Source organism: Paramisgurnus dabryanus, chromosome 5 (genome assembly GCF_030506205.2).
Source record: "Paramisgurnus dabryanus chromosome 5, PD_genome_1.1, whole genome shotgun sequence".
In the NCBI taxonomy this organism is placed as follows: Eukaryota; Metazoa; Chordata; class Actinopteri; order Cypriniformes; family Cobitidae; genus Paramisgurnus; species Paramisgurnus dabryanus.
Genome location: NC_133341.1, coordinates 44,044,232 through 44,060,657, shown reverse-complemented (window position 1 = coordinate 44,060,657; position 16,426 = coordinate 44,044,232). Strand labels below are relative to the sequence as shown.

General features: G+C 37.3%; 1 protein-coding gene across 1 annotated transcript in view; it reads left to right on the top strand.

Annotated features, from left to right (window-relative positions):
• pappab (pregnancy-associated plasma protein A, pappalysin 1b) overlaps positions 1–16,426 on the top strand; it is a 119,624-nt gene that overhangs the window by 89,116 nt on the left and 14,082 nt on the right. The window contains exons 18-21 of the mRNA XM_065284293.2: positions 257–404; positions 1,515–1,630; positions 8,763–8,834; positions 12,386–12,484. Of these exons, the coding sequence (XP_065140365.1) occupies positions 257–404; positions 1,515–1,630; positions 8,763–8,834; positions 12,386–12,484 (435 nt within the window). The remainder of the gene's footprint in view (positions 1–256; positions 405–1,514; positions 1,631–8,762; positions 8,835–12,385; positions 12,485–16,426) is intronic.

Below are 16,426 nucleotides of genomic sequence, written 5' to 3'. Positions count from 1 at the left end.
CAGTGCACACACTCACATTCTGAATACATTCAACGACTGAACCGTGTTGGGAGAACTGCTTCTGGTCCCATGTCCTTCTTTGTTTTCCAAACCCCTGGAACGGGGTGATCTAGATGTTAATACTTTAAAAGGAACAAACATGGCCTCCACCCTTCACAGATACTTACATTATATAACAAATACATTTGTTGTCCAATAAGATCACGCTTCTATCCCTTAGGAACAACATTAATAAAAACTTGGACTTTTGCTTTAGGTCCCCCCAACCAATGCGATACGATGTCGAAAGGACGGGAACTGGACCGGCTCCTTGCGACTCTGCCCCAACCTGACAGGACGGTGTTCTCTTCCACAAAACCTGAGCCCGGCCATCCACCTCAGCTGCAAGACTGGACACGGCATAGGTCTCTGACTATTTGCTTACGCTGTACCACACATCAGAGTGTAAACCTTTCACTTGGCACACACTTTTATCTAAAGCGACTTCAAGCTACAGTATGCATTGTATCCGCATGTGTGTTCCCTGGGAATCAAACCCACAAACTCTTGTGCTGCTATAACAATGCCAGTTGAGCTACCAGTTGAGCCACAGGAACATCTGTACTGTATGCAAGTTTGAGAATACAGATGCTTTCTCTGTATCACCACTAGGGGCACTATAGCGACCGTGAATTGTTATTATGAAATAACCCCCTTCAGTGTGAAACAACCAGTGTTGGGGTAACGCATCGCTGCAAAATACACATTCCAACAGGTTTTATCATAGTTTTTGTCCAAGTCCATTGACTTGTATTAGATGTGCTGTGAGGTACGGTATTACTCTGCGCCGGGAACTTTGTTTCTATTCTTGCAATTGGCAAAGGCGGATTATCGCCACCAACTGGGCTGGAGTGTCTATTATTCAAGCTCACAGCGGAAGAATGTACGGGTGTGAGACGTTTGGAAAAATAGGTCCACAAGTTAACAACGAATGCTAAAACACCTGTTGGAATGCGTCTTTTGCAGCGATTTTTGTGTGAGCATATCAGTGAACACCCCTGACCACTCGGTGAGTTTCACGTCTTTGTAAACCAAAGTTTAATGCATTTTAGGAAGGATTGTTCCAGTGCACCATTAAACCCATTGTAGAGGTGTGAGGTGAAACACAAACAACCGAAAATTCTCGGGGAATTTGTCGAAATTTCAGTCAAAACCATTCTATTTCATCATAAACAATCTGAAAACAGGGCTTTAAGTGTAAAATACCGAACTTGTCCTTTAAATTATCTATATGGTACTTTGAGCTTTAACTTCACATACATACTCTGGAGACACCAAAGATTTATTTGACATCTTAAAAAAGTCTAGTGAAATGTCCCCTTTAAATGTGTTTTTGTTTGAACATTTTAAACAGCCACTCATTCTGATGTATTATTTATTTATTTATTTTTATTTGATGTTTATGTTGTAAAATAATGCCTGTAGATTTCAGTATTGAAATGACTGATCATAAAGCTTAGTTTGATGGCCAACAGGAGAAGAGTGTGAGGTGTCATGCAGAGATGCCAGCAGCAGTGTGGTCCTCCTGCCCAGTAATGTGCCCGTCGCTGACGTGATGAAAGACCACTGGTGGAACCCACCCAAAGTTCAGGTAAGTGCAAAAACTGCCCTCACTTCACATTACTATTGTAAATGTTATTGTCTTCTGTATTAGTGGTCTCAGTTTCTAAATGTTACTATATTTTTGGCTAAAGTCACACATGTTGGGTAAATATTTGAGGACCGAGTTGAATCTTCAAATCTGTTTATAATTTAGCACCTATATGTAATGCTGTGCAGTGTTGTTTAATGCAATTATGAAGTAGTTTATCTATAAAGTGCAGGGATGAACTTAGAAGAACGTAAGCACTTAAGGTAATCGGAATAAACACTTTATCATGTAAACGCACTCCAGTCGCCAGTTGTTAATGAAAGCATTGTGATTAATACGTTTTTTGAGCGTTAATCAAAAACGAAAATAAGTGTTTGTTCAGCTCTGTTTTAAAATCCAATGCATCATGATGTTTACCCGACCAAAATAGAACACGTTGACCGGACCACACGTACACACTGTCATTTACTGTACACTGCTGACATTTGTCTATTGCTCTGTCCGCTGTGCTTTTAAAAGCAAGATGCATAACTACAGTTAAGTAATCTTAGCAAGACAGTGGTATAGAGGTTCCTAAATCAACAAATAAAATGTTTCAGGCAATAGTCGCTTTCACACATACAGTCTTTACTTGTAATTTAAATTGCAGTTTACATGTCATGTGTAAGCACCAATAAGAGAGGTTGTAAGATTACGAGTTTTTTATCCGTAAGCGCTATGTGTGAGCAAAAAATATAGATTACCGGTATTTAGAATGGACGTCAGACCGTGCTAACAGCTTTGAGCCAATCATAACGTTTTGATACAGATGACTCGTTTACCCCCGCACAATTTACGGATGTTTCCACACACAAGCTGCTTAAAAGTCAAGCACACCTGAAGTTAACGTCCACATTTCTTTAAAGTTGTTTAAAACAGCTTAACATCTATTTGCCGAATTGCCGACGTTCTTAGCACACCCTCCGTAAAGCCTAATATGCAAACAGTGCTGTTGTTTAAGACGCAGGTTTCGTTTGACGTCACCTAATGCAATGTTTCTTGGTCACAAGCAACTTTTTGATGGAGATCAGCTTTGGTGTTATCAATGAAAGGATAAAAATAAAGCTGTTCACCGTGTGTTCGCGCGTGTCTACCTCCGTTTGGTCAGGATTTTTCCTCTTTTTGGCTGGTGTCGACCAACAATGAAAAATCGTTGTCTGGCTCGACTGGCTGCCTTTCAGTGTCCTTTTCATCATGCACCGTCAGCTTTCTCCAACCATTCATCCCAGCCACTGCGCATGCACAAAATAGTGAATAAACTTGGTAGAGAAAGCGGGTTGGGTAATACCAAGTTGTCGGTGCGGTGGGCGGGGGGGTACATTACAGATACTATCTTTAACACTATCTTTCTTGCTGGCAAATGAGATTAATAAAGAAAACGAACAAAAGTGTTCATTCGGAATATTTCATATTTATTTTAATCTGAATGATGTGATGATATTGGGGGGTTATATTAGCTGGATTTGATTTTTGCGGAGTCATGACCCCGTAACCCCCGTGCAAATTACGCGCATGCATCTATCCAACTTATTTGTAAGTGTGAACTCGTGAAACGTGAGGCGGCACAAAACAAAACATGAGTTGATGCTTTATGCGTCAGTCATATGGCCTCTTGGGCAGTCCTTTGGTGGCAATGGTTCCCAGACCTTTAGTATAAAGTATACCTAATTTGACAAATTGCAATACCCTTCCTGGCCTATAGGGCTTCTTACTCTTTACAGCGCATTCACACGGGGCGTAAGTGTTGACGCTTCCCATTCACTTTTAATGGGTGAGGTCAAGCGTTGGCGAACTGAATTGGGGATCCGTCGGCGCCGCGTCAGTGCCGTTGCTCGCGGCAGAAGGTGAACATTTCTCAACTTTTCAAGTGGCAACGCGTGCATCAGCCAATCATATCGCCTTATGCAAATAACCTAGGCAGAGCCAGCCAATTACGTTTATGGAAGACCGGAGCTTGTGTTGCGGCCGCAGTGATTGGCTGTTGGCCACGCTTCAGACAAGCCTTCCGTTAAGCGTTAACATGTGAATGTACCGTTATGGGGGGACTTCATTTACATTACATCCTAACCTTTTTGCACAATCTATGAGGTACAGGTAGAAAGTGAAGTATACTAGAGCTGCCGCGATTGGTCGACACAATCGACTGCGTCAACGCTGATAATTAGTCAACATCAATATTTTTTATTGATTTCATTGTTTTTCTGCTGTTTTCTGCCTCTTGTTTACACAAAAAGAAACACTATAGTTAAGCTAATGCAAGGGTGTTTTCTTATACAGCGTCTATGGAAGGCACAGTAAATTTGACATTGTTCTCTCTTTTGCCTGCCGTTTTAAGGACATTTCATTGTGTAATGGCATGAAAGACATAATGAATAACAATATATATTTGTATTTATAATGTACGCATTTAGTAAATAGTATTTATATACAATATGCCACATAAAAAAATATGAGGATTTAGGAATGTTTGTTGATTTTTGGTGGTAAATTATTCGTTTAGAATAATCGATTAATCGATACATTAGTCGATAGATTAGTCGTTGTAAAAATAGTCTTAAGCAGTGTTGGGGTAACGCATTACAAGTAACGTGCATTACGTAATAATATAACTTTTCTGAAGTAACGAGTGAAGTAACGCATTACTTTATAAATGTACATATTAATATTTGAGTTACTTTTTAAAAAAAGTAATGCGAGTTACTTTTCAGTTTAATTAATTCGATGTAAAAAAAAAACTATGTACTGCATTCAACTGAACATATTAACGTAGATTTACGAACTTATGCATGAGCACCTGAGCAGGAACAGTTTGAGTCAGAAACGGAAATGGCAGGCAAGACATTTTTGCCATGGAAAATGCAATTTCTGAATGCAGAACTTCTCAGTCGTAAAAGCCACCTGCAATGTAAGCATTACTATATGCTAAATAAGCATTACTTTCCATGAAAAGTAACTAAGTAACGCAATTCGTTACTTTTTTGGGGAGTAACTTAATATTGTAATGCATTACTTTTAAAAGTAACTTTCCCCAACACTGGTCGTAAGTGTCACCCCTAAAGTATACCCAGGTCTTAACAGTGAGAGAATATTTTGTCAACATGCTACGTTATGCATTTTTAGGTTTTGGTTGCGCTTTTTAAAACATTTTTGTATAGATGCTTATACAGCAAGTTATAAGAAGACTCAAAAAGGATACGGTTACAGTGAGAGATTGTTTATGTGGTCATGTCACTTAACGCTTTGTTTACTTTTCTAAATAATTTTGATGGTTTGATGGTAGTTTTTAAGACTTTTTAATAAATACTTTAATACAAGTGTTTTTATATAGTGTGAAGTTGTGCCACAGAACATTTTAGTGGTGCACTGTTTGTTGTGTTAAGTACAACCTTTTACATCAAATAAGTAAACAAGTAGAATCGGGCTGCAATCTCGAGGCCACCCATGATCTTCGACCAGTAAGAGGTTTTAAGTAATGACGCATACTTCTTATTTTCCTTGTCATTTCCTCTAAGAGTCTGAGACTGGACATGAAGTGCTTCAAAAATAATGAATGTTGATGAATGAACATACAAACCAAATGTTATTTTCCTCACAATCACTGTTTCGATTCAAAACAGTTTAAACCACAGAACTGGACAAAAGAAGTGGTTACTAACCAAAGAATGCTTAACCTTAACCATGACAACATTGCGAACTGCTTTTGAACTATTGTCATATTCCAGATGGTGGTCTCAGTCAGTCATTCAGTGGATGACAGTAAATGGCCATGGGTTGTTTTCTTTGCTGCAACGTTTTGAATGGCTCTTTCCTTTCACTCTCATGCTCCTCAGAGTTTGTAAGAGGAGAACAGATTTTATCGAGGGAGACTTTGCGTCCGTCCGACAGACCGCGAACCACCACGTGATTCCAGGGCTCGAAACGGCAACTTAATCGAGACAAAAATCCGCCTCCTTCTTCCATATCTGTATGGAAACTGGTGATTTCATACTATATCAATAGCGCAAACAAGAAAACTGTGGTTAGGGTCACAGGGGCCACGCAGGTCTCAAGGAATATCCATTTCCGTCTTTACTATGTCACTGATATATATATGGACTCTTGAATGACATTTTTGGGTGACGTCATGCCCGCGAGCGGTTATGAGGTTGTCTGGCTTTTTCATTCCATATTTGCATTTCCTCCTCTACAGACACTTTAATGCGCTCTGTTGCTTTTCATTTTTTCAATGTGATTTGTGCCTTGCGGTTTCTCTCTTGATTAATTAGACTGCGTATAGAGGAAGCATAAACAAATCTTCCCTATGCATCTGAAAGAAGAGGAGACTTTAATATTGCCGTATTTATCTGTTGCAAACTGCCAGTAGGTTTTACCAGTTGGTTGAGTAGGTTAAACATTTTGGTAACACTTTACAGTAAAGCATCCCCACATATGTATGCATGCTTCAACGTCTCTTTAAAATATAGAAACCATCCATTAATCACACACCGTGCAAGCATGGAGAGCAGGGAAAGGTCAGACAACGGGTCTGTGACCAGATAGTATAAAAGTCTTTTTAATAGAAGGCAGGGAGTGCCCATGCAGCTCGGGTCTTTAGAGAAACTATAAAAACAAGCAGAAGTTCAGGAGCAGGTTTAAATTAGGCTTTGAGTAAACAAGCCACTGGGACTGTTAGTATGACACTGAATACTAAGTGTGCGGATGGCCGCAGTTGGCCAGGAGGGCAAACGCTTGCTTTCTTGGAAATGTTCTGTTTACGCTCAGCCTTTCCATTCCCCATTGAGTCTGAAGTTCACCCAGACCTCTCCAAACATCCACTTTACCTGTGTTAACCCAGGAGGCCGAGACAGTGAGGTCCACCAGACCCTTTAGGGGGAAACCGGGTAGCACTCCTATTGGTTAATGACTCCTCTACGTCAGACATAGGTTGTTTTATTAATTCCAAGCCAGAGTCTTTATCGATTTTAACCATCACAAATGTGACCCTGGACCACAAAACCAGTCATAAGGGTCATTTTTTGAAATTGAAATGTATACATCATCTGAAAGCTGAATAATAAGCTTTCATTGATGTATGGTTTGTTAGGATAGGACAATATTTAGCCGAGTTACAACTATATAAAAAACTGGAATCTGAGGGTGCAAAAAATCTAAATATTGAAAAAAAAGCCTTCGGATTTATTGTATGTGATGACTCTGTACATGTAGATATGGTGAGATGAGAAACATTTTAAGTAATGCTTTGTAAAAATCCCATGGCACTGTTCTAGTGCTGAAACGCTTCGGCTCTCCGCACGTTTGTAAATTCTTTATCTCTTGTTTGTATTTTTAGAGTACAAACCTTTTCTTGTATATTTGCAAATTATTTTATGAGATTACAATGATTATGTAGGATATCAATACATTTACAGCAATTAAAAGCCTGCTATTTGTACGACTGAAAGAAAATTTCTTTTAAACGTTTAAATCCAAAAAATTTAAATTTCAATAAAAATGAAAACAACAAATTTTTTAACATTATACTTAAACTGGGGGTCTTCTTCCTTCGCTTAGTTTGTCAGTTTACAAAGTCCGTCATCTTAATAGGGATTAGACATAGAGCCAGCGCAACTGGCTTTTAAAGGGGACGAGAGATAATATCATTGGTTGATTGTACGTTAAGCCCAAAACACGCCCATTACTCATTAGGAAAATATGAACAACCCTTTTCGAACGTGCGCTCGGCGCACAAACCATTTTTCCCATCGTTAAATTAGCAAAAGTGGCATCGGACACGCCCGTTTAGACCGTGCGCTTTAGACAATGCGCTAAGATCGTTAAAATAGAGGCCAATGTTTTTGTGGGCGGAGCCCAACTGGCGGTAGAAAGTGACAGCTCTGCAGTAACGGTGTGAAGTGTTTTAGCGTTAAAGGATTAGTCCATTTTCTTAAAAAAAAATCCAGATAATTTACTCACCACCATGTCATCCAAAATGTCGAGGTCTTTCTTTGTTCAGTCGATAAGAAATTATGTTTTTTGAGAAAAACATTCCAGGATTTTTCTCATTTTAATGGACTTTAATGGACCCCAACACTTAACAGTTTTAATGCAGTTTAAAATTGCAGTTTCAAAGGACTATAAACATCTCAAACGAGGCATAAGGGTCTTATCTAGCGAAACTATTGTCATTTTTGGCAAGAAAAATAAAAAAATATGCACTTTTACACCACAACTTCTCGTCTTCCTCCGGTTGGTTATACGTCATCACGTCAAGAGGTCACGAATGACGTATGCGAAACTACCCCCCAGTGTGTACAAGTGTGGAAAAGAGGAACGTTACGACATTGTTGTATGTGGAATGATACTAATTAATGTCTTTGTGTCAGTTTATTGTTTAAAATGGTCCGCAAATGTGCATTTCATATATGTAACACATGACCTTTTGACGTCATTACGCAATGTGACGTCGCGCTGGCGCGTTACACAGCCGGAGGAAGAATAGCAGTTGTGGTTTAAAAGAGCATATTTTTTATTTTTCTTGAAAAAAAATAGCAGTCGTTTCGGTAGATAAGACCTTATGCCTAGTTTGAAATTGTTTAGAGTCCTTTGAAACTGCAATTTTAAACTGCATTAAAACTGTTAAGTGTTGGGGTCCATTAAAGTCCATTAAAAATGTAAAAAATACTGGAATGTTTTCCTCAAAAAACATAATTTCTTCTCGACTGAACAAAGAAATACATCAACATTTTGGATGACACGGTGATTAGTAAATTATCTGGATTTTTTTTTTAAAGAAAATGGACTGTGATTTTTATGGATTTGAATGTTTTCCTTTAGTGTAATGTTTCTTATTCTTATACCGGACATTATAAGATTCATTATTTGTGACCCTGTATGTGAAAACCAGTCTAAAGTCTCAAAGTGTAGTGATTAGATAAAAAGCAACAAAGTTTGATTCCACTCATTGATTTCAATCTTACTTAGTCAATATTAAAGATATCAAGGTTATATTTTCACTGAAAGGATGATTTATTTAGAAAACGGTTATGAAAAAAAATTATCACATATGGTAACAGATTGATTCTCAACCTAACTTTTTGTTATATCTGTCCTACAGAATATCATATGCACCATGGGACTAAAATGGTACCCTAATCCCGAGTCTCTCCATTGCATCAAGGGATGTGAGGTAAGACCAACCTCTCCTGTTCTCAGCTAGATATCTTTGTTTTGTTTTCACTTATTTTTCCAAATTCTGTCGCATTTTTATCACAATAGTATGTCCAAGTTAATCTCTCAGTCGTAGCTTTAAGCTCAACGCAGTCATGGAGGTCTGGCAGATGAGGTTTCTTCTCTGGAACCTGACCTTGAACAGTTGTTTCTGCCATCTTCTCACGCTCTTTGAAGTCTGGTACATAAACAAACACGCTGCGCTTGGTGTCTTCCTCTCTTTTGCTTTACGGATCAGTCTAGCCCGATCTGAGTCAGGTTTAACAAGGCCAACAAAAGCAGACAAGTGGGATTTGTTACAACCTTTGTTTTGTTTTTAAGGATAATTTGTTTTCTTTTGCGTATTTGAGAAACCTGGAAACCTCATCTAGAGGATATCACATTCCAGCCGTCCTCAAATCACTGAGGTAGAATAGAAAACAGTGACTGTGTCTTCTTGGGGAATGTGCTAAAGTTAGCATAAAATATTTATTGAAGACAATGTACTGCATCTTTGCCAAAGAAAAGACTGAACCAACATTTTTCGGTGTTTTGCTCTTCGATCATCTATGTTTTGTAGAAGAACATGTGGTTTTAACCCAAAACACTTCACGGCTATTACTGATGGTTTTATTATGAAAACCTTGCATTTGATTTTCATATAATGTAAGTAAAGGTAGGCTTAAAATAACATAAAACTTTAGGCAGTCCATATGTCTACTGCTGTACTAAAATATTAGGGCCTGTTTACATATCGCATCTTTTCCGCACTCAGGTTCGTTTTTTCAAATGTAGGCGTGCAGTAGGGCTGTCAAAATGGCTGAACAAGTAAATTCGAAATTCGTCCTTGAAAAATAATAAAATTCGAATTATATTCGAATTATAAAGACCTACTTTATCTTGGAGAAAATACTCCTAAAAGCCCACAAGAGGGCGCAGCACAAAGCCCCAATAATATAAACAAATCATGCACAGCATATTTTTTGTTAAAACGAATGTTATAAACACTTATAAATTAAACATAATTTCTTAAATTCATATGCTAAGGAACAAAAGTGCAAAATGCCTCAACAGCCAGCGTGTGTAGGCTATTAACACAAACATAGTCAAGAAACTATCCATGAATACATTTACAAATAGTTTTATGTACCATACATTAATTAAATTTACAAAAAAATGTACAGAGCCTCAGTCAACACAGAGCACACGGTGTCTTAATGAAATCTAAATTAACCAGTATATTTGTGCACCTGTAAATGTACAAAACGAATGCCATACATAGACAATGCATATTAATATAGGGCATTTTATATAATATATAAGTAGATAAATTTACGTGTTTCTAATAAAGTATGAAAACGAATGAATCTTTATTTAAGCCAAAATAAATGGGAAAGATCATTAGTCATTTAAATTTTGTCAAGCTTAAACGCTATTCACAGCAACTTATATTATATTTTGTGTGTTCCTTGGTTGAAAATATGTAGAAATATATGCGAGTAATAAAGTACAGAACAGAAATGTTTAACTTACGCGCAGAGCGAAGCCGTTAATAAAGCAGACTCTCCGTAATTAATAGAGGACGTGCTGAAACAGTCGAGTTGGCAGATGATCATCATGTTTATATTTCACGCAGATAATGTTGATGAAAAACTTGCATATCAAATGTCCAGGTGAAAGTCAAGTTTCCAGTCAGTTATAAAAATAAAGCCACCGCGGTGTTACATTGCAACTCTCTTATATGCGGTGTGGACTCTGTAGATGCACATATGGTTTTAATATTGCTAAACAAGCAGCTGTATTATGGCACTTTCGTGTTGATCAGTTATTTTAAACTTTAAAACTGCATTTAAAAGCAGACGACACTAATTCTGTCATCTCAGCTAGTTTCACTTTGCGGATGAATTCCAGTTGATGCTCCAAAAACCAAAGAAGCATCACACAGCCCTTTTAATATGTATTCTGTCCGACTCGTAATCCCCACTGTCATTTCTTGCTATTTTTCAAATGAATAACGCTGGCTTGCTCCGCATAGTTGGCTGAGCCGCGCTCTGTATAACAATCCGCGTCAGTTACGTCATCATCACGTTGCGTGAGCTTCCTGAAACAGGTAAAATTCGAATGCAAAGTTTTACGTTCGAATATGCATATTTTTTTTACATTCGACGAATATTCGAAATTCGAATTAAAATTTGACAGCCCTAGCGTGCAGTATGCGCGCTCATAATAGAAGTGACGCGGGTGTGATGCGCATGTTTTTTCCAGGCGCGTCCGCACTGCATCGGGTAAAAAACATCTCAACTTTTCAGAATGCCGTTAGCGCACTGCAGGTCATGTGACAAGAACCAATTCACCTAGCGTTTCCACACATCTTAGGGGGCGACATGTGAACGGCCCCTTATTCGGACATCCGCCCTAGCTGTTCTTGGAATGTTAATGAGAGAAGTAGGGAACTCCGATCTATGAATGAAGAATTTGTTTGAATCTGATCTTTTAAGTGAATCGCTTGATTCAGTTCACAGAACTGATCTGAATGATTCTTTTTCAAAATCTGACTGATTTGGTTCTTAAGCCAACTAATTGAATTAATTATCCAGACACTGAATAAATGTCACATTACTTTCATTATATGAAAATAGGCTGAGGATTTAGTGTCCAACATCAAAAAGACAAAAATACCACTTTGAAACTAAATAAGCATGTGTGACGGTAACAGAATAATATTTTTTGTACTCCAAAAATGGGGATTTGTTACTACTACAGATCTTTTAGCATTAAAAATATTCATACTCAATACAGAGTAATTTGTTGGTTAAACTTAATTTCCAAGAGAAGTTGTTTTAATTTAAAAATATCGATTCAAACCTTATTTTATATTTCAGTACTTTTATTTTTGATTGATGTCCCTTAAACAATAAATTCACACCTCACTATCATTCATACTGTAAGTGGCCTCAGCGTTATGTGAGCGAGGTGACCAGTTCATTTTATGTGGGTTAGAACGGCAGACTTTTGAACCCACCTCATCCTGACCCAGTTTCGATGGGTGGTAATTAGCAGCCCTCTGAAAGCATTTGGGTCGGGGCAGAGAGATGATTTCAAACTGGAAAAGGTCACAGGTGTGTTGTGCAACCTTTTGTGCCTGTCAAGATGGAAATGTGTAGTAACTCCTAAGGGAGACACATAGAAGTTTAATAGGGCTTTGGTTTCCCCATTAAAAGCAGTCTCCTCCATCCACAAGCCCGGGAATACTAGCTCAATTTTTCCAGGGCAACATAATTGCAACAGACTCAAGTCTGTGCGTCTATTTTTACACCGTTGTGGATGTATGCGAGTGTGAATAGCTGTCTCTTTATAGACAGGTTTATATTAATTCAGGGATGGATGGTGGTTTATGGTGGAAACGTAATATTATTTGGCATTGAGCCAAATCTTGTGACCATAAAGATTTTATTTACAGTACATAACATTATATCATTGTTGAGAAAGGAAGTTGTTTAGGTTCATATGTTGTGTTTTTTTTCCCTTCAGCCTTTCATGGGTGATAATTATTGCGATGCCATCAACAACCGAGCATTCTGCAACTATGATGGTGGAGACTGCTGTCACTCTACTGTTAAAACTAAAAAGGTAAGACATTTATTTATTTATTAAATAATCATTCACGAACAGGTGCTAAAGTAGCGAACAAATACATTTACTTAAATTGTATTGTTATTTATTACACGGCACTCTGGAATGCTTGATTCTGATTGGCCACAAACTCTAAGGTTTGTTATTGCCAGATAACAACCGGCTGAAATTAATGACACAGCTTCATCCAGTTACTATGGGTCACCTTGACAGGTGCAATTCAATTTTTACAAATAAGTTAAATAAAATAATGCATAACAAACTCATTCCTGTGAGTCTTTTTTTTTAGTTTAAGTTGTGATTTTCAAGTTTTACAAAATGCCTTCCAGGAAAAAAAAATTCTAAAAATATATAAACATACAAATATATCAAATGAAAGAATAGACCCTCTGCTTTCAAACAAACAAACAATATATAAACAAACAAAATGGAATAAAAACGTTTCATCTTTATTCTATATTTAACTTTTTCTGTGTTATAAACTCTTAAATATGGGTATTTTTCTTCAAAAATACAACATGTTTAGCAAAAAGCTCAAATAATTGCGTTTTTGTAAAGGAATTTTGTTGTGCAGGGTACACACCAGTACGCACAAATGGTTCCGCACAAATTGAGCGTTGCCGCAGGAACGCGGGAGTTCAAAAATCTGAACTTCGGCAGATTTCCTCGCTAACCAATCAGGACATTTCTGTAGTAGTGATGTGATTACAGAAAGCAAGCGGAGTCTCAGCGGAGTCGCAGAAGCCCCTCCCATGAGGCGAATTTCCGCGTGAATGTCTCATATGTCTAGAAATTCATGCACGGCATTCACGCGTGAATAAAGCTGGTAAACGCGTGAATAGTGCGTTTTTGCCGCCTCTAGCACGGCTGGTGTGAATGCACCATTAGAGATCAGATTCAGAACAATTATCAAAACATACAAGGAGTGTAAAATTATTAAATAATTTTGTTTCAGTTTTTTAATAGTTTGGGTAATCATCTAGTGGGTAATTGCGATATTACAGATTACCACAAAAACTAATCACGAACACATTTTTCATGCAAATGTTTTCTCTTAATTGATGAGATAACTCGTCAATGGCAGGGAATGAGTTAATATAGTATATGAGATTTTATGTACAAATGATTAGTGGTGGACCAATATGTTTTTTTTAAATGGCCGATGCCGGTATAACACAAATATAATTACAGTAAACGCCCGGGCGCAGTTTGGTTAATCACCCTGGCCGGCTTGCAAAGCTGGGCTTGTGCGCAGTTTACTTGGGTTCAGGGTGGAAAGCGCAGTGTGATCGGAAATTGTGCCAGAGCTCGATTCAAAAGGAGAGACGTCAATTGCGCGACGACCCACCTTTATCTGCCTCCGTAAAAACCTTCTGATGCGAACAGCAGGGTTTCGGAAATGTCTGAGCTGCACACGCGACAGACCAACTAAGCAATATGATGGCATGTGAAAGGGCTGTGTGTCATCGCACACCAAAAGACTTCTCATAGATAAATCCCTTCGGGGTGATACAGGTCCTGATACCTGCTGGCTGTCCGTTATATTTTACAAGTGAATAGTTTCTTGAATGTGTGCACACCACTGAAACATTTCAATTAAAACTTTGTTGTTAAGTATTAAACTTAACAGTAACTTTTATATATTACTTTTTAATATTTTACACAGTTTTTTGCACACAGTACAATAGCACAAATTTAAGAAGTTAAAATTGTGGTATGGCTGATATGAGTTTTATGGATATATGTGACCCTGGACCATAAAACCAGTGATAAGGGTCAAAGTTTCAAAATAAAGATTTAAGCATCATCTGAAAGCTGAATAAATAAACTTTCTTTTGATTTATGTTTGTTGGGATAGGACAATATACAACTATTTGAAAACCCGGTACTGTATCTAAGGGTGCAAAAAAATTTTCTTAAAAAATATTGAGAAAATTTCCTTTAAAGTTGTCCAAAAGTCTTTGTCAACACATCTTACAAATCATAAATCTATTTTGATATATTTACGTTAGAAATTTTAAAAATTTTTCACAAACAGGATTTTTACTTATATCCTACTATTTTTGTGCATAAAAAACAATAATTTTGGCCAATACAGTGAATAGTTGGCAATTGCTACAAATACTTGTATACCTATGCGACCTAAAGGGGACATGCCATGAAAATCTGACTTTTTTCATGTTTAAGTGCTATAATTGGGTCCCCAGTTCTGCTATCAACCTAAAAAATGTGAAAAATGACAACCCAGTAACTAGGGTTGTGCCGATAGACAATAGGATAGTGTATGGACGATCTTCAGACATATCGCCAATGGCAGGCTTTCATGACGATAGTTGGCGAATGGTTATTATTATTATCATCATAGTTTTACATTAGCATCCAAATCCTTCTTGCACGTACCTGTACTTAATGCGCGCGTCTCCTTCTAGCACTAAATCCAGCTGCGCTTCTATCTATCTCACATGCACGCGCTCTCGCATCTGTCCGAAGTCTAAAGATAAACTAAAGTAGTAATCTTTGTGTATTTGTTTAGTTTAATGCGTTTCATGCGAGCTGAGGCAAACTTTACTTTTTGTTTAAAATATGACCCACTGCATATTGGCGCCTCTCTCACTCTCGCGTACGTGCAGAGAGCTGCGCTCTGTCCGAAGTCAGATCACTAGGTATTAATCCTGTTTATGATATGCATTTCAATGAGTTGTAGCAACACGTCCCTCGTGTTTAAAGTATGATTGTGTTTAAAATATGATCGCGTTCCGCTGAACCAATGTGTTTAAAAAGGCACCTCATGAGAGCACCACTGCTTGACACGTGTAGCGTTCTGCAACAGCACTAAACAAATTCATTGAATTGTTTGTATGTGTGCACGTGTGTGTGTGTGCGCAGATGCATGTTTTTACAGTTATTAAGTAATCATGGTTAGGGGGTTTTAATGATGCGCTCGCATTAATGGCATCAGTTTTAAGAATGGGTCATGACGGTGTTGCTCTTGTTCTTTTTTGTCCACCAATCAAGGGACTTGTTATAATGAGTAAAAAATTAACAAATAAAAAATTAGTAAACTACTAAACTACTAGTAAACTACTCGCCGATGGCGTCACAGGCTGACGATAGGACGATCTCAAAATGGGGCATAACGCCCAACACTACCAATTACTTAGTTTTGGTAAACCATGCAAGCATGTGTAAAAATAGGTAATTGAAATTTGGCTCCCCTTGTGATGTCAGAAGGGGATACTACCACCCCTTAATCTGCACTATCCAACCACAGCACTGCCATTAAGTGCAGAGATCAACTCATTTGCATTTTAAAAGGACACACCCAAAAAACGGCACATTTTAACATGCTATGATAAATTATCTATATGATATTTTGAGCTAGAACTTTACATACATACTCTGGGGAAACCATTTACTTGACATCTTAAAAAATTCTTGTGAAATGTCCCCTTTAAGACTGGTTTTGTGGTCCAGGTTATATTATTTATATATTAATATAAATTTAAAATGATCCTATGCAAGATTAAAATAATATCCCCACAATAAAACTATACATACAAAAAAGATAAACATAGATTTTAATCTTTAAAATATACTTTTTAAGCAGGAAAATTATATGCAGAAATATAAAATGTAAAGAAATATAATATTTACATTTACAATGTAATCTATCATATACAAAATATAATGTTTACCTTTTTTCTATGCAATATAGTTTTGTTGGCAGTAAAAAGTTTTAATAGAAAGATGGTTGCGTGATAAATCTAATTTGGATTCAAAGCATAACTAAAATATTACATATTATTATATTACATATAAACAATTTAATAAAAGTGTACATTTAAAACTTTGCAGTACTTACGGTAGATTTTAGATGTATTTTTAAATGGGAAAATCATTTAAACTGTTAAAATTGAAACGTGGAGAAAAACTAAATAA